The 24,369-nt window shown below is 42.6% G+C and overlaps 1 protein-coding gene across 2 annotated transcripts in view; it reads right to left on the reverse strand.

The window, feature by feature from the left end:
• TSHZ2 (teashirt zinc finger homeobox 2) overlaps positions 1-24,369 on the reverse strand; it is a 214,033-nt gene that overhangs the window by 78,747 nt on the left and 110,917 nt on the right. Inside the window, exon 2 of one of the 2 annotated variants that reach the window (XM_010396790.4) lies at positions 2,079-5,030. In XM_010396790.4, the coding sequence (XP_010395092.3) occupies positions 2,079-5,030 (2,952 nt within the window). Of the gene's footprint in view, positions 1-951; positions 5,031-24,369 lie in introns of those variants that run through there. The other variant, XM_010396788.4, reaches the window with a different exon arrangement.

Genomic DNA, 24,369 nt, shown 5'->3' on the forward strand with positions numbered 1-24,369 from the left:
CCTCTGAGTAATAACACGGTGCTTTTAAGACCAAATCTGAAACATTTGTCACGCATTAAGCCATGAATGTGCCAAAATAACTGTTGTATTAATATATCTGGCAGATAGCTTTTGTTTGATAGTCCCCAAATTATTGGTTTGCTCTGATATCTCTTGTGTGAAAACTATGAATGGCAGAGTCTTAATAATCATCAACTGGTGGGGAAGGAAACAAAGTATGGGATGTTTATTCCTATCCAGTCTCTCAGCAATGATGATTTGGAATGCCCAGGAAAACAAGCAACATTCTAATGTTGGGTTAAAATGCCCAAATAGATACTTTAGGGCATTAGCCCTATTTAGAAAACAAACTCCTTTCGAGTGAGATGGAATTTTGCTGGCTAAAATATGCAGGAAGCATAAATCTCCTCCAGTGCAGACAGCACGAACAAGATGCATGCAAAACTTAAATCTTACTGCACTTGAACGCTGGCGTTGTACTCCATGGCAATAGCTTACATTACCCAGCCCAAAGTAACCCCTTGATTAGTGGTTTAAATTATTCAAAAGTAGCCTTTTTAACGGAGCTTAAGTGACACACAGCCCTCGTGCCGGCTCTGGCCACAGAAAGTGTTTCCTAAAGCTTCATGAATATTTGCAGCAAACAAATGGGAAATCTTCCCCCAAACGGGGGTTGAGCCCCTGTCCCCTCCATCAGCCAGAGGATGGCCACAAAGCCAGGTGGCATCAGTGACAACTCACAGCACATCTTTCATTTTCACCATGTGGCAAATTCGTTTTCTGACTGTTATTGAAGTAATGAACACGTTGGAGAAAACCTGGATCTGCACGTGATTGTTCTGCAAACACAAGCAGAGCCTGAGTCTGCTGGAGGAATTGCTGGGAACAGCTAAACAGAGCCCTCCTGGAAAAAAACTGGTTAGAACAAAAAACTTCTATTTGGACTTTTAGTTGATGTTCTGCATATTTATTTAAATCAAGAATATTCAAGTTTGTGAATCAAGTAAAATTAAAAATGCAAAAATGGTGTGGCATCTGAATATTACATTACATGTTATAAACATTGGTTGTGGCAACTGGTGTATCTTGCAGCAAAAAAAAATAGCAACACTAATGTAGCAGTATCCTACTAACAGGTCTTGGAAATATTAAGCTTGTAAAAAATCTCAATTAAGCATTAACTCCCCCAGGTTATATGAGAATTTGCACTGAAGTCAGTGATGTTTATGGATTTACTTCCACCAACACAAAGCAAAATATAATCAAACATCTTAAAGATTAAAAAAGGAATGATGGAGAGAGAGGTTAAAATGATGTGACAAAAAAGGCCACTCACAGTAGCAAGTGTTTAAGTAAGTGTAAAATATTAAAATATTTTACAAAACTGAACATCCAAATATCAACAGAAGAATAACTGAACTTCTAGATAGGAATTTTTCAGTTATTTGTAGATTCTTGAGGCTGTGTTTGAGATTATGAGAAACTTCGAATAATTGAGATTTTGCTAATTTGACTTTTGAATTGTCTTCTTTTTCCCCATCCAAATTAGATTTATTGGTGTGCTAGCACTGAAAGAGGTAATAACCTTTTGGGTTTCAGCGCTCTTTATCTGCTTTTTCCATTCTCACTGCAAAGAGTAGCACTTAGTTCTTGCATTCCACACGGAAGTGCACTGGATGTGAAATGATTTATTCTTAGGAGCAAAAGAGAAATGGGCAAACAGCTATTTTGCAAATACTAAGCAGCAACATTTCTCTCTAGGGCTGTGTGGATTTGCATTGACCAAATTCTCTTCCTGAAAACGTTATAAAATGGATGTGTACATGCGAGGGAGGAGCGGTGCAGCATACACGATGCATTTTATACTGTTTTCCTACTTTTACCAAAGCACGGAGCCTGACGGAGCCTCCTGGAAATGCTGAAATGAAAACTCACTATAGAGCATGCATACCTTAAGAGTTATTCTTCATCCACTTCTGCTACAAACTGTGAATGGTGTTCTGGTGACTTGCTGTGTGTTTTGCTTAGATGAAGTTTTACTGCATGTTTGCTCGCAAATGTCCGACAGCACAACTTACATTTGAACTTAGAGTCTGTGTCCTCTTCTCCAGCTATTGTTTCAGGAGATCTTTGAACTGAAACTCTGGAGATTTCTTGCTCTACCTTGGTTTGCTGCTCCACAGCCAGCCTGTTCATGTCTTTCATTTGGAAACCTAGGTGGGATTCTAAGTGGCTAATGTAAGTAGAGGGGGTTCGGAACTGAGATGCACAGTCGCTGCAATAAAAGACTGGATGTCCTTTGTCCATGTTTTTCAAAAACTTTGTTCCTCCGGTTTTCCTAAGTTGATACTTGACATTTGCCAACCAGTGGCTGATGGTGGTCATCGACAGTCCAGTGAATTTGGAAATCTGCATACGCTCTTGTGGGCCTAGATCTGATAATAAATATTTACCTTCAGATGTCTGGAAGAGGCTGGAAGCAAACTGAGCTTGCAAAATGAGCAGATGCTGAGGGTTCCAGTTTGACTGTCTGCCCTTCCTTTTATGCAGAGTGGAGACTTCCGTGGAGACATCCTCGAAGCGTCGGACATCTATTTCCAACTTCATGGACGGGATCCTTGAGGATGCAGCAGGTTTTGGTGTGGTAGCTTTGGGAAGAACTTTGACCATGTCGGCGATGTCAGACAGAGCATGCTTTTGAGGTGGAGAAGTACAAGATTGTGCTTGAGCTGACTCAGCTTTCTTGCCTTTGGATTTGGTCAGGTCAATAGGCTGATCATTGTTTTCAAACAAATAGTGCCTGGAAACACTTGCAGGCTTTGGTGGGGTTGGAGCAGGAGATAAAACTGGCTTCTCCATCATATTTAGATTGGGTTTGTGGAACATGGAGATTGTGCTAGAGCTGGGGCTGCAGTTGGACTGAGGCTGTAAGGGCTCAGTGGCTTTGCCCAGGTGATTGTTCAGGACCGACTGCAGAGCGCTCAGGGGGTTCACACAGGGCAGCTCTGAGGAATGGTTGGCAGCAGCACAACCATTACTGAGAGAAGCTGCTGGTGGCTCCTTGAGGACTGGCTTTTCTTTTCCACTGTCCTCTTTAATTTTGTCTTCTTCTTTCAAGGGACACGGTTCTGACTTTTTTGGCTCCACAGAGGCTTCAGCTTTGAGGAGAGGTTCCCTCTCACTCTGGCTTAGCAAGGCCGGCTCAGCCTGGACACCTTCCTTAGCATAGTCCTTTTGTACCTCCTCCTTGTCCTCAGCCTCCTTCTTCACTTGAGTGCACTGGCTCATATTTGCTGAGATAGGGACCAGAGGCATCACCTTCCACTTGGGCGCTATGGGCCTCAGTTTATTGGTCATGGTTGGCCTGATTTGGAGCACCTGGGATCCCACAGGCAAGGACGGCTTGGCTCCCTCGGAGAGCTGGTAAGCTGCGTGGATGCTGGGATACGCACTCCAGCTGGGAGCTCCGTTCTGAGCTTTATTGATGGCTGTTGTGACAGTGTTCTCCAAGGACTTTAAAATGTCCCCACCACCCTTTGAACCATCTTCTAAATCTTCTTCTCGGAGGTACTGGTATTTCATTGTGGGGTCCAGGGGTTTCTGAAGAGTGTCTTCGTACTCCTCAGTTTTCACTGCTTTCTCATCTTTGTTTGCATCATCAGCTTTATCTTTTTTGCTTTCTTTTGTAAGTTCAGAAGCAGGACCAATGCATTCTGCAGATGATTTACTGGTTGACTTTGAAATGGGGCTGTCATTGGCTGGTGCTTCAGACAGCGACTGCATTTTCTCCACAGCTAAAGGATCCAGAACAAGTTGCTTTCCTTTCTTTGAAGCTGAACTTGTGACTTTCAAGAAATGGCCAGTGACCATCATGTGGGTCGTGAGCTGCTGCAGGGTATCATGGGAGCTTCCACATTCCATGCACTTCAAAATCTGGGATTTGCAGGCCTCGAACTGCCAGGTGTAGCTGGCCCCATTCTGGTACCCGTAGCGGTTGTTGGAGGAGAGCTGCAGGTTCGTGTTCTTCTGAGGAGAGAAGGTGTCGGAGAAGGACCCCGTCGTGGAGTCAGGGGAGCAAGGCCTGTTCACATCAAACACACGTTTCTTGGCTGGAGTGACCATTTTTGAAGAAATGGTTGGTACTGGCTCCTTCAAAGGCACTTTTTGGTAATGTTTTGTTTTTATCATATGAACACTCAGATCTTGAAGGGAATCAAAAGAGTCACCACAGAACATACACTTCAGAACTTTTTGTGCATCTTCCTTGTCCATGTCCTGGAAGGCCCTTTTCCGGGGCTTGGAGTAGCTGGTAGGTCTGTGCTTGTCCTTTTTGTGGTTGTCATCCTGGTAGTGCCCTGTCTCGTTCATGTGGACCGTGAGTTCTACCAAGGTGTCGTAGGCAGCGCTGCACTGCCGGCAGCGGAACCGGCTGGCGCCCGTGAACACAGTCCCGCACATTTTGCTGCTCTGCCTGTAGAGCTGCACCGAGCTGAACAGGTTGGGCTTGGAGACAGGCCTGGAAGGTAAATTCTGCTGCAAGCTTTTGGACAGCGCGTCTTGGTGCCAATCGAAATCAGCTTTGTTCCCTCCATTCCTGTTGTCACAACTCCTCTTTTCAGAGTTGGACAACTTGAAACCCAGCCCCAAGCCTGTCCAGTAAGAGTCTGACAGGATGTTGGCATAGACTGCTGTCATTTTATCCATGCAATCGTGTGTTTCGCTCTGGGCTTTGGGGTGGGTGCTGCTTTTGGGGTCCTGGGGCTCCCTGGAGCAGATGTTTTTGATATCTGCCACATGGTCACTACTGTCACTCAGTAGTGATTCGTTCTCTGCATCCTGGTTGGATATGTGACTGACAGGGGAATTCTGGAAACTGAAGTTCCCTTTCTGCTCAGGACCCACTTCGTGCTCCTCATCCGTGCCAGTGTCATTGCTGCCCTGCAGCTGAGCAGTTGAGTTGCTGTCATCGTCATCTTCTTCCTCCTCCTTTATGTCTTCCTCTTCCTTTAAATCTTCCTCTTGGACATAACCTGAAATGTAATGTCAATATATGAAACAACCCGTTAAAGGAGAATGCTACAGTTCCAGTTTTCTAGTTTCACTGTGTATTTTCTTTACTAGATTTTGCTTTAATCTATAACTATATTCTCTGTTAGTTCTGGAAGTGAAAAAAAAGCCAAATAATGTCTCTTTTTTTGTGAAGGTTGCTGCATTTTGTTGGCAGATGATCATAATTCTTTATAACTGCCAGAGATCCCAAGTTAATAATTTTCCTGTCATGGGAGTATAATTCTAACTGTCCTGTAATGGGACAGTTGGAAAATTCGTATGTAAGAATTTAAAGTTTATACTAAAAGCTTCAATTCTATGAAATTGTTTTTGGCATCAGCAAGAGAAAGGGTGGAATTTGCAAGGAAGAGAAGAAAAGTAAGTGCCATAATCTTCCTGGTTCAGAGCATCATCTAGGTACAGTGACCTTTTGCCACTTCATCACCTAAAATGCACTTTAGGATGTACACAAATAATTTATACGTCAAAATACAACATCTGAAAGCATTAATAGGCATAAATGAAGCTCTTGTTTATAGAAGTAATGTACTGTGTACCATAAAAGCAAATTGTTCTTCAGTAAAAACAAATCCATAAATTTCAGGGCAAGAACCCCTGGAAGTTACAGATTTGACAGAGGTAGACTGAAGCTAATTGTAAAACTGGAAAAGTAGAACAAATCCAGAAGGATTTTCTTTGGCAAATTAATTATTTAATTACAAAGATGAACTTGATTCTGGAAGAGTATATTTATTTAGAATCCAATTCCTTCCCATTATCTGAAAGTCACTTTATGGCTCTTGAACAACCTGGCTCACTTAAATTTGGTACTTCTGAGCCAGTGATATCCTTCTAGCAAATCCAGAGGAAAGTGTTCTACCTTTCTGATGACCATCTGGACAAAGCCTTCAATTTTCCAATCCATTTGCATGATCTCACCCCTTCCCACACATGTTTGCCATCAGGCCAAAGAGCTGAACCAGAACCAGAGGAACTGTTCCCTGCATGAAGCTGCAGCACAAGAAAAGGGAAATGATGGCTCTCTGTGTGATGGGAGCTAAGAAATCCATGTGTCACCTTTACCACATCCTTCCCATGGATTTAGGACCTGCACTGGCCACACAGGCTTAGAGCTGGGCTTGGCTTAGAGCTGGACTTGGCTTACTGCAGGGATGGTAGCAGAAGGTGTCGCAACCAGAGGCAAAGACACAGCAGTGGCTCTGAACGAATGACCTGCACATCACTTTAGCCTGATAAAATAATAACCACACAGTAGGAGGAACACTGTGCTCTTCAGCAGATGCTTTCAGCAAAGAAGCTAAATATTAAATGTTAAGTGCTAAATACTCAAAAATAATCCCATTAGGATTGTGCTGGGTCACAGCAAACATTAACAGGTGATCAGACTGGAGCAGCAGCAAAGAGCACTTAGACCTCAACAGTTTTTTCTCCTGCTTAAACTTTTCCCTAATAACCAGATACCACTTTCCCTTTGCTGTGTGTTTTTTGGGGGACCAAGGAGAAGGCAGGGACATGGAGGTGCCAGAAGGTCCCCAGGTGAGGAGCAGTGACCCTGTGACACACGGCCCCTCTCCAGGACATGTCCCAGTGCCAGGCACACCACACTGAGCACAACAGAAACAAGGAGGGGATCCAATGAAGGGATCAGACAAAACACAAAACAAAGAGCATTCCCAGAGCTTTGGGTTGCTGAAAATTGGATTCTCCATTCCAGCACCAATTCTTTGAACAATATTAACCCATTTTTCACCAGAAGGTAAGTTTTTCCTTTGGAAGGTACATACAGTAGCTTATGCCTCACAAGATCCTTTGTCCTTCCCTAGAAAAAGCAGAAGTACCAGACAGCTGCACATCCCCCACAATACGGATAAAATTTGCTGCTTAATTAGGCATTGACATGTTTACTATAACCTTTACAGAAGAGTAACTTGTGCTGAGGAATCCTCTTTTTTTTTGGTGTCTGTGTAAGATACTGCCACAGTCTCGTGTAAGTGGTAGAAGTAACAAGTTCCAGTGTCTTCAGAGGGTTCACAAGGAAGCCAGGGAGGGACTTCATCAGGAACTGTAGTGACAGACAACGGGGAATGGCTTCAAACTGACAGAGAGGAGGTTTAGATTAGACACATGGAAGAAATTGTTCCCTGTGAGGGTGGTGAGGCCCTGGCACAGGGTGCCCAGAGAAGCTGTGGCTGCCCTGGAAGTGTCCAAGGCCAGGTTGGACAGGGTTTGAAGTACCCTGGGACAGTGGGAGGTGTGTCCCTGCCTGTGGCAGGGGTGGCACTGGATTCTGTGATTCTGTGATCCTAATTTACCAGAAAGCACCATCAAAATTTCACAAAACCATCAGTCACATCTGTTTTAATGGTTTAGGGGTTTGGGCAGCTTTAAAAACACATTTCAGTATCCTCCTTGTAAAAGCATTTCTGTTTATGTAAATGATTTAAATTGCTGTGGGCATTTTAAGGACAGTGGAGACCAGTTCTACAAGACAACCTTGGCTACAAGAGATGCTCGTGTTCTTCCAACAGGGCTTTTTAGTAAGATTTCATCGGACATGAAGGGTTGTAGCTGGTTAACAGAAATAACATTAATTTAAGTGGACTTTGCATTATTTATTTTAGAAGTAAAGAGTGTCTTATATCTGTACACCCACATGCTTTAAATGCAGTCTGTAATAAGTTGCATAAATTTTGCACGTCACACTGATGTCCATGTAATAAATTGTTGAGTGACCTGTTCTCTTCCCACCAGTTCTCCCCCAGGCTTATTCTGACATTCCCAACCTCTGAGATCCTCATGTGTAACTGTGTTACAGGGAAAAAAATAACATGAAAGAAATCCAAGCTCAGTAATTGGATGAATGCTTCCTCCCTTTCCTAGATGAGAATTTCCCCCACCAAAATTAAACTGGCCCAGGCAGATGTAAGATGGGAAAAGTGCAGTCTGAAGAAGTGGGAGACTCAAATTCCACTATCCTTAAGAACTGACAAAACTCAGGAGCTTCAAAGCATTGAATGGAAGCAATTTTTGGCTTCCTAAATGGAAGTACTGGTTTAGTGCTGATTGATCTCAAGACAAGGTATGTCAAAATCACAACATCAGTAAGGATAACGTTATTATAGGGATAATAATCACAAATACAATTCTAAATTATTTGGTTTCTTAATTTCCCTCTGTGTCTTTGTGATAGGATTCATGGTAACCTCAGAAACCTGCTTCTCTAGGATGAGAGCTGCAATAAACAGCTGGTCCTTTATTCTTTGAAGAGGACATTTTCTTAGCTATTTCTGGAATACTTCCACAGAGGAGCTAAAATAAACCAGGTCCAGTTAATACACCTGCAAAAACTGGGTCTAAAACCACCCCCATGCACCTTGGAGCTGTGAGCTTTCCCAAGCCAGGCTCCAGTGGGGATGAATCCAGCACTGACACCAGGCCTCATCCCCTGACTAACCTGGGACTGGCACCACGTTATCCATCACTCCTGGCCTGGAATTGTGGAGTGTCAATACAGCTGTTTTTCAAAAGTGTTCGTTCTGACTGTTGACTTTTCCACCAGCAGATACTATTTTCACTCAAATTTGCTCTTTTTCCATGTAAAGAAACATCTATTAATGTATATGTGTATATATATATATATATATGTTTCTTTCCAAGACTGGAAAATTTTTCTTTTGCCAAGAGAAAGGACAGTGAATCATTGTCCAGAACAACTCTGCTAATCCATGTAAAACCCATGGCACCACCTGCACTTCTTCAGCCATACATACTCCAGTTTTCCTTGAAACAACATCATCAGAAAAGCAATCTCACAGTGCTAGAAGGTGATCTTGTTTCCTCCTTGTCTGGCTTCAGCTCAAACATCTTTTTGTGTTTGGCAGAAGCTGTTTCTTTCTCTGAAAGATTCCAAGCAGGTAATGGATAATGACCACTTCTCATTCCTCCTTCTCCAAGATGTCGAACTGCATTAAGCACCCACAGACAAATCTTAACCTGGCTCTTTGTAGGAGTGCAGAGCTACACTTTCCTCCCAGTTTGAAAATCAGCTGAAGAGAGAAACTGGCAGGTGAGGGAAAAATAGTTCCCTACTCCATTGCATAACTCTTTATTAAAGACATTTTGGAATTTAATAGGATTAAAACCAATAGAGCACTCTGGAAAAGCAATTGAGTTCCATGGAAAGAACTCTCAAAATATGAAATTTGTCAATTTCAGAGTTTTTAAAGCTATGTTCAGAATTTCTGTACCGCAGAAATAACTTCCTGTTAAGTTCCCCAAGATGGAAGGAGAACACAGGGAAAGGTTCCTGAATCTGGCACAGAGAGAACCTGGTCCTGAATGATGGATGGAAGGGACAAAAAGTCCTGGTATTGAGTTGTAGTTCCAAAGCCAGATGCAGTCTGAGGGAGATTTGGATGTCCTCAGAGCAGGCTGAAGATGCTCAGTTTCCTCTTTGCTGGGAGGCCAGTTCATTATTTTGGATAATGGGGCATTTTTTGCACCTTTTGCTGCTGTTGCTCTTTACCATCACACCCACACTCCGTTTGCAGTGGCTCAGTGTGGATCACCATCATGGTGATGAATTTTGTGTTCAAAACAATTTGGTACCTTAAAGGAGGGATTTTTCCCAATATTCCTTTGCCCCTTTTTTTCCTAGGAATTTATTTTTCAAGTAGCTCCAGCAGCTGATACCAAGGCATGAATTCCTGCCTCTTGCAGGATAGGAGAGGGAACACCCACCACCATCCAATGCAGGAGGACAGGAGCAGCTTCTGGAAGGAAAAGAGTGGCTTCCACACTGACTGAATTCTACCACACAAAGGCAATTCCATGAAGCCATAACTATTATTTATATACGATGCTGAAATGAAGCAATTTGGGGCTTTCATTTTGTTGTACTTTAATTAGACTTGTATTATAAAGTTTTCTATTAAATATCCAATTTCCTACTGGTTAAGAAGGCAAAATACCCCTGAGTTTCAGTGGGGCCCTTAGCAGCAGAGAGAGAACAGATTATGTCCTTTGCACTTCATCCTGCACAGTTATGAGCCAAATGATCCGTGGCTGGAGCACATGTGCAGGGAGCTGCTTGTGAGTGACCCATGAACTCAAACCCAATAACAAAACAGGAAAAAAACCAACATAGGCAAAAAGAGAGGTGAGCTGATGTGAGCTGTTGAGCTGACAGTGCAGAGGAGGGATGGAATTACCATGGAGATTTTCTTGAATCATTTTCCTTAAGGATAGCGTTGTTTGCATTGGCAGTTATTGAATAAAAAGCAGCTCCAGCCGTCCTTGCCATGCTCTGGATTCAGTCAGTTCCAACCCCACCATGCTTGGAGCCAACAATCCCAGTTCCTCACACGAGGGCTCTGTGCCTCTCGTTAAAAATACTTGCTATTTTCCACAAACTCCTGGAACTGACAATGCCATTGTTACAACCAGCTGATGGTGTTTGGTGATCTCCAGATTGTATTTCCAGTTAAAATGCTCCTAAAGAACGTTGTGACTGCAAAGAGCTCAACCTCCCCCTTGCCCCAGCACCTCAGCTGCCCTCCGTCACACCAAACTCCCATCCTGGCCTCAGCAGGTGAAGTTTGGGGCAGGTGTCAGACAGCCACACATCCCCAGACCGTCACTGTGAGCTCCACTCAGCTCCTGGTGCAGGCACGAAGGCTGCTCTCCAATGTGAGCACAGCCTGAAAAATTCAAGGGATATGGTAGCAGCAAATATGTTTTCCTCATTAGTCATCTTAATTGCACCAGTGTAAATCATTTTGCTGATGAAAACAGAAGTCTGAAACTTTTGTCTCCCTTTGCCTTTCTTCTGTTTTCTCTTGTCCTATTTATTGTCGTGGAAAACAGCAGAGTGGCTTTGTAAATTTATAGATTACTTCATTTAAAATCCAAGTTTCAAATTATGTTTTCCCTCTTTCATTATCCTAGGTTGCCCTAAGTACCAATATAAATTTCCTTCAATGGCATGAGCTACCAATCAGAACCACAAAAAAATATATATCTATAGAAATTGAAATTGTAATGAGTCTTACCAGTGTATTGCTAACACTTTGGTTCATTTGATATGAACTTTGTTTTTTTAAAGTACCACATGGTAAGGCTTTGAAACTTCAGTTTGTAAAAAAAAATTGTAACAGCCTTACAGCCTTTGAAGTCACTACTGATATAACTCTGAACAGATCCATTCAAGTTCAACTAACATCAGACAAATGTTTAGTGTATCAGAGGAAGCCACAAAAGCAAGGATTTCATCAATATTTCACAACAGCCTCAGGGAAACTGTAGATTGCAATGCTGTAGGGCAGCTAATGGAATTACACACAAGGGTTTTGTACATTTAAAATAAGCAGCTACTAAAAAAATTACCCTTCAGTTTGATAGAAACTGTATAAAACTGCAGATGGGAAACAATTAAATAGCTACCAACATTTATCCATGTCAGCCTGATAGGTCATTTAATAACAGGTATTTCTTTCCTCCTTTCTTTTTTTCCTGGTAGGGCAATAATAAAGATTAACATTTATGAAAAGTAGCATAAAATATAGTGCAGCCAAATGAATAATTAAAGATGCTTCTGAAGAATTTGTTTGCTATTGTATGGCCGTGAAGACTGCTCTTCAGTAATGAAGTACATTTATATTAACTACAATTATAAATAGAAAGAAGATGAGGATTATGTTTATGGACACTTGCTTGTTATACTAAAAAAATAAATCTTTGGCTTGTTTCTATTGAATCCATGGCTTATCTCATGGACAGCACATTCTCCTTGAGGAGAGTTGGGCCTGGCTTGGATCATGTGGGTGCACGTGGAGGAGGACACAGGACATGCAATAAACCCTGAGAGATCAGTGACCAACACTTTCCCTGGAGAGGCTCTTGGGCAGAGAGGAGAATTCAGCCCGTGAAATCCCAATGTTTATTCTAAAAACAGATCCACAGAATCATGTTCCTTTTCATTGCTATGTTCATGCCCTTCATACAGCTGGGTTTGGGTGTTTAGGTTGGGAAATTGCTGTTTCTGTTAATAACTGATGCATAGGACAATGGGAGACACAAATCACTTCATTACCATTTCTAAAAGGCTGCTTATTTCTTGGCCACTCCAACTCAAAAGAGACCAGCTGGGCTAAATCCAACAGAGTACCCAGTCTCACAAAGAAGGTGTTAAGACCCAGTTCAAGAAAGCTCCTAAACTTCTGTCCCTTTTGGGGTAAGAGCAGTAAGTATCACAGAAAATCCAGAGCTCCCTGAGGACTCAGCTGGTGATCCTGTGATGGTTAGAGATGCAGCCAGCAGCACTTCCCCCGTGCTTTACTAAAGCTCAGAATTCCTGCACAGCTGAAGATGCTGCATAAAAGACAAGCTCCTTGCAATAAAGTGTTGCCCAGCACCTTCTATCGGAGCTGATTTTAGAAAATATGAATAAGGCTTTAAAAGTGCACTACTGTAAGATTTGTCTAAAGAGCAGTGGGCCTTTGGATTTTCCTTTTGGATACACAGGGCCAGTGCAGCTCCAGTGAGATCTGCTTTAAGCCAGAATGCCAGTAATACTCATAAATCCGTGCTGGTTACTCGGAGCTGGTTAAACGCTGCGGCATCATTTCTCTCTCAACATCTCTTTAGATAAGGTACATAAGTAGAAAGTGGGAGTACAATGAAATCCATCTTCCTCATCTTCTTGCTTTGTTTTGATCTTGCATTCCAGGCAATAAAAAACTGCAAATAATTTTGAAGTGTGAATTTTCCCTTGCCGGGATTGCGGCATTAAAGGAAGAATACACAGATCATCAAGTGGCTGATTTCCCTCTTTATTTTCCTTTCAGGAACATCCTGCTGCACATGGTGGTCCAAATGAATACTCTGCTTCTTTGGTGACAAATATTATGGCCAGCAAACATTGACTTTTGACCATTAGGCTTGCCTGCACTTATAGCCACATCACCATCAGAGCACTAAGGCAGCATGAAGGTCATTACCCCCGACAGCATCTTCTTTCCACCAACTTCTCAGAGATGTAAGCAATAAGCACTTGCAAGAGATTGATATGATACTTTGTGAGTAATTTGGATGAACTATAACACTAACCCAGTAAAGTATTATAATTTTAAATGTGTCCAGAAAATAATTGAAATTCTGGTTTAGCTTCATGATAATGCACAGCGCTGGGTATATTTAACAGCTGACTAGTTTAGCATGAATATTGCTTTACAAATGAGGTCATATTGTTTTTAAGAAACAATATTGCTATCAAACATGTTTAGGAGGAAAAGCAAGAGATTATGAGTACACTTTTAACCTTTCTGTCTCTTTCTATATCTGTTTACTATGGTGATTTAGGTGCTCAGTGTTGTTTGAAGGCAAACATAGAAGGTTCTGGCATTTAAAGAGATCCAGTAATGAGCAACTGGCAGTCAGATTCTTTCTTATTATTACTCTGTCACAAAATCTCTGTTCTACATCACTCCATCTTTGCAACACCAGCCAGAGATGAGAAAGGTCAAAACATCTCCTTCAGACGTGCAGTCACAACACCCAACAGCCGGAATCCAGCCCATGCTGCGGGAGAGAACAGAGCCACAGGTAACAAACAGAGTTTCACTGGAGCAAAGCTTTTCCAGGGGCAGAGTGGGATCACCACCGACTTTGTGTTCCTTTGCAGGAGGAGGAATACCTAAACAAGCCACCCAAAAGAGCATTTAACACAAAATATGTACAATTTCCATTCACCTCTAAAATATCTGGATATTTCTCTGCCAGGAAAGGGGCACACAGAGGGTCTGATCCTGCTTTTCCTGGCTCGTTGCAGCCAACAGTGCCAAGGCTGCAGCAACTGTGAGAAGAATCAGCCTGTGATCCTTTGAAATCCCTTTCAAAATGGAAAAACTTTAAGGTCCTGCCTGAAATATTCTGTCTGAGAGGCACAATCTCAGGTGGTTCTGGGAGCACGAACTTGCAACCAGTTTTGCCTGGAGTTTGGAGGAATCATCTAACACTTTCTTAATTAACAGTGTAAATACACTGCATGGTTATTATTACCTCTGTTATTTCTTTCTTGATTGATTTATTCATTTGCTCTTTTGTTATTTACTGCCTCCAAAACCAGCACTGCCCTGCCAAAATCTTTTACCAACATGGAATAAAATCCTTCTTTCTCACCAAATCTCCCTGTTTTGGTACACTCCAGCACCTTCCTCTCTCTTTCCACACAGTCTGGGATGCTGCCCCACAGTTTCCTTGCAGATATAAAAACCTTTTCATGGTAAGAATTCTAATAATTATCAGTAGTAAAATTAGTCCTGTTGGCTCCATTCTGCAAAGAAACTTGGGCAAAACAAATCAATCCATGTCAAAAGGAAAAACTCCCAACTGATATGGAAAATCAATCCAGAGTCCCAGTATCTATCAAGATTCATAAAACAACGGGAAATTTCAAGGGAAAAAAAAAGAAAAATGATTGAAACCCAAATATTAGGCTGTGTTCTTTTAAATTGGGTCTCAAATGATCCAAGGAAGGGTTGAGAGCCAGGGCCAGTGCACAGATCATTTACAGATCATAATCACCCCAGTCTCAGTCTGCATTCCTGCCCTGTCCTAAGTGATATCTGACATTTATCACATGGGACAGAGCATGAAAAAAGAGGCAGCAACAACAGGAGGCTGCAGCTGCAGGGGCTCAGCTTTTCCTGAATCTCAGCACGAAATAACAACTCTGAGTTATGGGCAAAAACTCCAATAATCCGAGAGGTCATTACTGACAGAAACAACTTCTTCAGCACAGGTACCATGATGTCACCTCTGCTGAAGAGGGGGACCTCAGTGGGTACACAAAAGCCATTTATTATATCCAGCAGAACTGGATCTGAGGCCTGCAGGAGTTCACAGAACACTCCAGTGGTCAAAAATCCCGGCTCTGAAGTTCTGAAAGAGCTGAAAGGATGGATTAACTACAACCCAACTCTCTACTACCCAACTCTATACCAGAATAAAAGACTTTATGCAAAACTTCATGAACTTCCTCCCTTTTTTTTTCTGGGGCTTCACTCAAACTGGGAAGGAAAAGCAACAGAGGGCATCTGACCTCTACCAAATACTCAGAATACTGACTTTAAAAGATGAATTGCTGCTGCAGGCAAGTCCAAAAATTTATTAAAAGCCATTTAAAAAGGGGCTATTTAAAAAATGTTTACAGAATTAAAATACATTTATTACTTTTCTAGTAATCCCAAGGGTAAGTGCAGAATTTTCAAGTGATTAAATCCACATAAAAAGCAAAATTCTCATTTTTGTTTTAATTTCTCCTTCCTCCATTTCACTGCTTCCAGGCATCAGCATTCAACTGGGACACAATCCCTGGAGCTCTGCACTTGGGCAGAGGAGCAAACGGACCTGAGGTGTTAATTAGGGCATCACTTTATGTCTGTGTGGCATCATTTATTTCCTGGGAAGGGCCCATGCCAGGTCAGGATCAACACTTTGAGCAGCCAATCCATCAGGTGGGAGCAGGTGGCAGGGGAGGTGTAAGGAATGGCTGGAAAAGGAGGAAAAACTGAAATGGATGGAAGTGGGAAAGTAATAAGAAAGTGATCAGTGAAAGTACAAGCACCAGGAAATAAATCAATCAAAGCAGTGCAGAGCAGAGCTCGCTCTGAGAGGGTTCCCTTCAACGTGAGCAGGGCTTTAACCTCTACAGCAGCACGTGAGTCTGAAAGGTTTTCCCTCAAAATTCTCCTGGGAATCAGGAGGATGAGCAGAGCAGGATTATTGTCAGGGCATTTGGAGAGAATCAGAGAGAAAGCCCAGTCTGCTTTCTGAGAGATGCAGGGAGAGGTTGGGACAAGGAAGCATTACAGGAATTCTGGACATTGCATTTCCACCCATGATCCAACTGTGTTTATTCTGTGCGAATGTGGCCCAGGATCTGCACTCAGATTTTGACCAGACCCCTGGAGCAATAATTGAAATAAGAAATAGAGTGGGAAGTGCACAGTGTTATAATAAAAGACACACGCACTAACTTGACTTCCTGAACAGAAACCCACCCAGTAATTTTACTGAGGCTTATTGGATTCAAACCAGGAAAATCCGTTTGCTACCGAGAATCTGATTATTCATGACAAAAAATCTCGTGCACCTTATCTAGCACAGGTTTTGTACTGAGTGCTGATAATGTGGAAGCAAAACTTGTAATTGATGCTGGTTTTATCAGTGGGAGCTGTGGAAGTGGAGTTCTGCACAGCTTTTTGACAACACACAAGGATACTCTGGCTGTGGACACCAAGCCCTACTTGATTTGCTAAGTAGAGAAAGTCTCTTAGGATTTTATGGGTAAAGTTGATTTGGAGCTATAAAATTGAAGCATTTATTACAGACCAGAGGCCAACAACACTTCATTACAGACTGTCTAAACACTTTCAGTTTATCCACTAGCTTCAAATCCAAACAATACTTCCCTTTCAAAGCATTTCTGCCTGATTTTCTTTCTCTTTCTACCAGCAGTAACACCTTAAAAAATGCATTTTTAATGTGTTTATCAATCTCTGCTAAAATTTAAATGAAGCCAAAGCCTGCCACAGATTGAGCCAATACCTGCACAAGGTTTGTCTTGAACAACTCCCAGTTCTCCTTGTCTACATGGGCTAATTGCTGTATGTATCCACCAATGCACAGCTGGAATTTGACCAGTCTGTATCTGAATTTTGAACTTTTGGAATTTTATTTTATTTTAATTATACTGCCAGTTCACTGCTCCTTCTGTGCAGTCAGTTCCCTCACACTGACTGCAAATGGGTTGCACAAACAAAGAGAGAAAAACATGTTTAAAGGAAGAGGTTTCAGAAAGACTGAAACTGCTTTTAATCCATTATTTAAGAATTCACCATGTTTTAGTCTCTGCCCCTTTCAAACAAGTCTTTAAACACTCAATGAGAGGAAAAGCAGCCGAAAGTGTCAGGGGCAGCTTGTTTCCACCAACTCTTGTGGTCTATGGAGCTCCATGCACTGAGGAGAGAAGCCTGACTCTGAAGGGTTTCACTTCTAATAATTTTTCAGATGTTAATGAAATATTAACGTTTCCATATTCAATAAGCTGAATTTCTTACTGGTTTAACTCTTCTGAAGCAAAAGGATTTAGAGAGAGGAAGAATTGGCTCACTGTTTTATTTTTCTTGGCTCTCTTTCATTCCTAGTGCTGTTTTTGTCTGATGGGCACCTACAGATCACAGGATCAGAGAAACATTGAGGCTGGAAAAGACATCCATGGACATTGAGCCCAATCATTAATTCCAGCAAAGATTTTTTTTGAGGCATTAATTCTGTTTTATGGAAAGCAAAATGTTGCCAGTACTTTGGAAATGAAACAGTGAATTCCCACTTCACCTCCTCAGTTATCATGAATCTAAAAAAAAAGGATAAGACGATTTCCCATATTATTTCCCAATTTGTTCATCCTCTTGTGGCTGAGGGACAACCTCTCATATGAAATTCATCTTCCTTCCAACACAATTCAGTCTCCTCCACCAGTATCAGCTTCCCCAAGGTGGTTTCACCACTGCCTTTTCTTTCTTCCTCTATGAGCAGCCTCATTTTTTGCCTTTTCTCCTTGACACTGGTAAAATGCTGGTGTTGGAGGAAGTGGACAATTAAAGGTCAAAAACTCAAGTGTTTTTCTGTTCCACCCTGCATAAACCCATTTCTGTCAGGGAGGCAATCATGTCTGCAAATGCACTTTACGGGGCTGAAATCTGTTTCTCAACTTAAACCATGTAACATTTAAATATCAAAAACTTTGTTTTCTAATGAGCGAAGTATTGAGGGGGGAGAAATGAATTATATGCTTGATGTATACTGAAGGCTGGGAAAATTAAGGCCATTTCCCATGGTGAGAATGCAGTGATTTCAGTTTGCGAGAATAAATTAAACCTTTGGGAGAATTTGTCTTCCATTAAATTGAACAGCTAAACAGGCACAGAAGATTTTAATGTCACCACCAGCAAACCCCAAAGGTTGCGAAAAGAAAAAGAAACAGTGTTTTCTTGTTTGGAAGTTCTCTGTCTCTCTACCTAAGAAAAGATGCAAACTGTAAATGTATGTTGAGACACAAAGACTCTTAAAGATCATAATTCCATTCCTATACCATATGCTATTAATGTCTGTCAACACTGTTTAGCCAGCAACTGCTGACAGAACCATATTTGCTATCTAAATACATCATAAATAAATCAGTAATGAACTGCTTTAGTAAACCTTCTGCACTGATTGGAAATACAGATCGGGTAAACAAACTCTGGGGATAGCATTTTGCAGCTCCAAGTACATACAAGTGTTTAATGTCAGTGACAAAGTCACTCACACCTCCCTCTCTGCAAGGCACGAGGCGGGGAAAGAAAATCCTAAGGATGGCAAAAGTGTTTAATCAATTGTAGCAAATGTACCTGTCAGCATTCATCATATTACCTCTGCCAGGGCTTTTTTTTACCTGATGCAAATCTCAGAAAAGGGACTTTCAGCTGGGAACAAAACCAAACCCTGGGCTCAGTGCTGGTCCCTGGGCTAAGGAGAGGTCCCCACACCTGGCTGAGCTCCCCTGGCTTTCCCAGGCAGACCTGAGCCAGCACAGCCTCCTCCCACTTCCTGCCAAGCAAAAGAGCAGATTTTGTTTTAAATATGAGCCTTTTTCAGGAAAAACCCAGGAGCCAGGAATGAATCTCCAAGAGGATTCCTGACCTGCTGCAGGTTAACTGAGAGTTTTGCACTGCAGAGTTTCTGCTGCTTTTGAAGGGAAAAATGCACATTTGTGCCAGAACTGGGCTTTGAGAGGTAGAATACACTGAAATCAAAAACTTCAAGTACTTTGTGAATGTACAAGATAAAAAATAGTAGGAAACATTCCCCTGTTTGTTCAAGCAAGACCTATCAAATGTTACCTGGACAAAAAGGAACTGTTTGGTGGAGAGGGGCTGGAACTGGAATTCTCTCATAGGTGGAATACTGAGAGACAGGAATTAGTAGTAATGTTGTCTGTTAGATGTAAAAAAAAAAAATCCACCAACACCATAAAATTGTAACCCAATAAATATTTCCAGTCTTCCCAACTCTTTTTTGACACAGGTTTTTTTAAAGTTACTTTCTGACAGCTTTCTGGTAATTAGACACCACAGCCTTATATCAGAAGAACAGTCTTAATTAAGACTGAAGAGAGATGCTAAAATTATAATTTCCTCTATGCTATATTTTAGCAGCAGAAATTCTTGGAGATCCCTGTGGGCTGAGACTTTAGTCCAGAATAAAACAAGTGCTAATTTATCATGATGTTCACAATGGATGATATTTTAAAAAATAGAATTGATGTCTATGGATGGAGCATGGAAAGTTTCTCTTGATGCCATCAGACAATTGAATTGTCCTTTGTTTCCCCCCAAGTTCACAGCCTGATGCTGTGTAAGATGCAGAAAAGGCCCTGTTTACAAATTCAGGGCTGCCAAGTCTCAGAAGCAGTGGCAGGTGTTATCCTTTACAGCAGGAACGGGCTCCGAGCAGCTCCCTGTGCCCTTCCAGAGGGATGGAATGGGATCCATCCTCCTTCCCCTGCTGCTCTGCCCTCGCTGCCCACCTGGAGCTGGGTGAGCAGTGCCCTGGGAAAGGAAAGGAGCCTGAGCTAAAAGGAGCACAGCTCTGTGAGGGAAGAAGGGTGGAATCTCATCTTCCAATAAATCAAGATATAAATTTAAATTATGAGCACCTTAAGAAGACGGAGGTTCATGCAAGAGAATACAGTGTAAGACAAGGTTCCCTCTGGTGTCATTTGTTTTTGTGACAAGCTGCAGAGATTGCTGCAATAGAAGAAGTCCCAAGCTCCTAAATACCATCTCAAGTAGAGTTCATGTAAAAAAGAAGAGAAGCGGCACCGTCTGGATGATAAACATTCATATTTTACAACCTTTCAGTTTATTTACTGATATATCTTTTTCTAACTATATTTGTTGTTTGTATCAGCTTGCCTAGGCAAAACAGAGCCATACATAATTCAGGGCTAAAATTGCCATCAAGTCATTGCAGGATCTAAACAAATAGACCCCAAACGTGTATTTTTCATTAATAACCCTCCATTACCAAGTTCCGACACTTGGAGCCAAAAATTAAATAAATAAAATGGCAAGATAAAAAAGAAAGACACCTCATTATTTAATGCCAGTCTCCCTGGCTTTGTGCTGGGAGCAGGTGGAGGCATTGTCTCGGAGTTGGTGCTTCATGTGACCTGGGAGCAGTGGCCAGGGCTGGCAGGGGACAGCACAGAGGAGCCATCAGCCACTTGGCCAAAGCTGTCACCAGCCCTCACGCCTGCAAGACAAGGCTAAGTGTGGAGGCTCCCACGCCACTTACACATTTCATTTTTTGCTGTCTTCCTGTCCAAAAAAAGGAAGAAAAGGGAAAAAAATTTTAAAAAAGAGGGGGTGGAGTGGGGAAAAGGAGAGAGAAGAAAAGGAGCTGTTAATTTCGAGCTGAAAATAGCAGCTGCTAATGGGCTTTTGCACTCCTTCGGTAGACGCTGCAAGGTCGTGGTCAGCAGTAGCCTGTGATTGATTCTAAAGAGAAGCTTGGCTCATGTCTGTAATGGACATTAAAAAATCTGAAAGGAGCTCAAAAGGGAAAACAAAAAGGTGACACATTTTATGGAGCCCTGGAGTCCTCCAGGCTCTCAGGATGAACTTGGAGGGTGGAGTCATGCCCTGCTTTTTTAATTGTCCCTCATAATAATTATTGCATTACAAGGAACAATTAATGGTGTAGATTAGTCTAACTTCATCAATTTTATGGCCATTTTATTGCTCTTTCTTGCAGCCGTGAGAGGCAGAGCCCGCCTCCTCCATCCCCGTGTGTAAAGGGTTAAATGAGATGAGTGACAGCCTTTCTGCATGATTTACAACTTGGAGCCCTGTAGTGAAACCAGCGCTTGATGGATGATCCTGAAAGACGGAGACTAACCATAAATCATGTCTTTGAATCATTGACAAAGATAAAGGAGAGAAAGAAAAAGCACTGGCATTGACATTCATTCTCCCAATAATGTACATTGACTAGTTACAATACAGAGCCTTAATTAAAAAAGTGAACTCCAAGTAGTCACCTCAGTGCAGGCAACGGCTCCGGCAGCCGCATGGAAATCACAAATAGAAGTTCCAGCCGCATCCTCGAGAGAGAGGTTACCTCGCTGGGAGAAGCAGTGGGATGTGCTCTTGGCACAGCCCTGATGTGGAAACAAAACCCACTAAACCCCGCTCGTAACCTCCTCGGTATTTGGCACCCAGCTTTCCTCTTTTATGCCTGTTCTTAATTTCAGCTCAGTGCCAGAGCCCCCCGCGCAGGCAAGGTGAGAGCTCTGTTGTTTGAGGCACTGGCTGTGCGATGCAGAGATGCCAATCTCCGCAGGCAAAACAAAGGAAGGGCTATTATTGTCTCTGCTCCCGGGGAAATACAGGGATTGTTCCCGGAGATCTGGGATGAAGGGCTTGGGAAAGGGGAACGTGTTTGTATGTCGTGATAGGTCTGGGACAGAAAGGTGCTGGAGTTCATAGGGAAGCACATCCATCCACGGTTCCCAAATTTATGGTAGGGATGAGAAGAGAGCTCACATTCCCTAGGGAAGAGATCATAGGTCAACCTCAGGTGCCACTTGTGCCCACTCACACAGAAGGATGCCCGACCTGCCCATCTGCAAACATCAGCAGCACTGGAATTATTTCCTTCCCAAAAGCAGAGCTACCACCTCTCCTTTCAGAGCTGGCACGTTTAATATTGCACAAGAAGTGAGAGAAAATCCCAAAAAGCAGCTTCCAAGAGACAAAAGAGATGCATAGAAATCTCTACGGAGAGAAGAGAGGGCCTAGAGATGCTCGTTCCCCACTGTGATAATCCTTTCAAAAGAAAGTCACAGATCTGACAAGTTCATGTGCTCACGTGAGAGTAAACACCAGGGAATGAACTCCCAACTTTTCCAAGTCTTGTGCCTTTTCCGAATCTTTCCGATTTGTCAAGCATTTAATCCTCATGGTTTCAAGAAAATATTGGGATTTCACACATGGCAAAACTCAATTATAAAAACAAAACAAAAGAGGACAAGCAGCGCTAAGCAGGTTTTTGTTGGTTTGTCGGTTAAGGAAAGCAGCTTCTACCAGAGGGAACAACTCCATGAACAGCTGAGGAGGCACAACAGGGCATATTTTAGAAGGCACAACAATCATAATAAATTCCCTTTATTTATTTGCACATATTATTTCTCATTCTTCTCTCTGCCTGGCCTTAGCTCTCCTTCTTCTCTACTCCTTTCCCAGTCCTTCAGGTGATTATGAATATTTTTATGTGCCTATTATCTGTACAGAAAAGTGAAGGACTTCACAAACATGAGCACCCCTGTGCTCAACAGCAGCAACAAAGCCAAAGAGGTACATCGTAAAAATTATTTGATGATGTTCAGCTCCTTATTTACAATTTGCAAGTTTCCTTCAGCACAGTATTTGTAATTCAAAAATTTCTTCTGCAAATGATTCTTAGTGCCAGCAGCATTTTGATGCAGGTTCACTTGGAGCAGGTACACAGGAGGTTTTTCCCCTGGATCGCATGAAATAGAGCTTGGTTTCAAATTTCTAAAGCAAATGTGTTGTCATGTTGGACTGATTTGATCTGTCATTTGTTTTCCTTAAGTATTTGCTGCAGTTTATTTTTCCAATAAACATTTCTATTATAAACAATTTCCTCAGTTATTTACCAGTGGTTAGAGGGGAAAGAACACAGTCACTTATTTGAACCTGTTTATAAACTCAAGAGGATAGGCATTGCCTCCTTCCCTTCCACTCTGTCCCCTGTCCTTTCCTCAGTTTTTGGTTTGAATTCCTCCTCTAGGTTACAAAAATTGTCAGTAGCTCCTGAGAAAGCTAGAATAGATTGAATAGAATATATTGCTGGAGTGAAAAAAACCGCATGAAGCTGTGCCAGGGGAAGTTTGGGCTGGATATCAGGGAAAGGTTCTTCCCCCAGAGGGTGCTGGGCACTGCCCAGGGAATGGTCCCAGCCCTGAGGCTGCCAGAGCTCCAGGAGCATTTGGACAGCGCTGCCAGGGATGCCCAGGGTGGGGTTGTTGGGGGGTCTGTGCAGGGCCAGGGGCTGGACTGGATGAACCTTCTGGGTCCCTTCCAGCTCAGGATATTCCATGATTCTATGAAATTGTCAAACTTGGGAAAATTACCCTGTATCTTTTCTTTTAAGAAAGAAAAAAAGTAAGGCAGAGAAGAACTGAAATTCAGATTTTTGTCTGGAAACACAAGAGTACCTGAAAAGTAACAGGTTTAGAAGTAGAGGGATAAGAGGTGACAGCAACTGAACTCAGGGGTATCCAGGTTCAGCCTCTGCCAGCTTCCCTGGTCATAATTCCCATGCCAGAGGACCAACACCCCACCTTTTAATACCACTGAGCACCACAGGAAATCAAAATCCAACCAAGTGCTCCCTAATTAATCCACAGTGAATGGTTCACACGAAGGCTAATCACAATGGCAATATTTCCAGTCCCTGGAAAAGTCACATTTGGGCCAGAGCAGAGCGCCTGATTTCTGTTTGCTCCTTTCACGGAGCTAAAGTGGCCTGATTTCCAATGCAGCTGGCTGGGTGAAGGAGCACAGCTATACTAATTACATCATTTTGCTAAATCTTGAGGTGATAAAGAAGACAGACATTCAGCTGCCACGGGAAATGACCCTGAAACCAAGTGAGATGTTCCACTAAGAAGCAAATACACCTTTGTTGCAAAGTGCTGCAGAGGCCCAGCAGAGGATGTTACTGAGGGCTGCTCTCAAGGAGTGTGTGTGTGTTGTACCCCCAGAGACTGTGGCAGTTAGCTCAGGGATCAGCTTCGAGAGGATTTGGGATGGCAGTAAGTCACTCCTGATTCCCAGGAATGCAGCTCACAGGCCAGGTTGGGATGGGAGGGAAAATAACTCCCTTGATGCCAGACTGAGGGTGAAATGCTCTTTCAGAGGCGCCTGGGAAATGCCTCCTGAGGTTACGGCAGTGGAGTTACAGGCCTGGACATGACCCAGGGCGTGTGAGGAGAGCGCTGGCTCTGGGACAGGCACAGCTCCAGCCCTGGATCCTCCAGATGTGCCCAAGGAGGGCAGTTTGCAGTTTGCTGTGCCCCAGATGTGCCCAAGGAGGGCGGTTTGCAGTTTGCTGTGCCCTGGCTCTCCGCTTTGAGCAGGTCTATCCCAGGAGCTTCCACGTAGATCCATC

The sequence above is a fragment of the Corvus cornix genome, chromosome 20 (genome assembly GCF_000738735.6).
Source record: "Corvus cornix cornix isolate S_Up_H32 chromosome 20, ASM73873v5, whole genome shotgun sequence".
Lineage (NCBI taxonomy): Eukaryota > Metazoa > Chordata > Aves > Passeriformes > Corvidae > Corvus > Corvus cornix.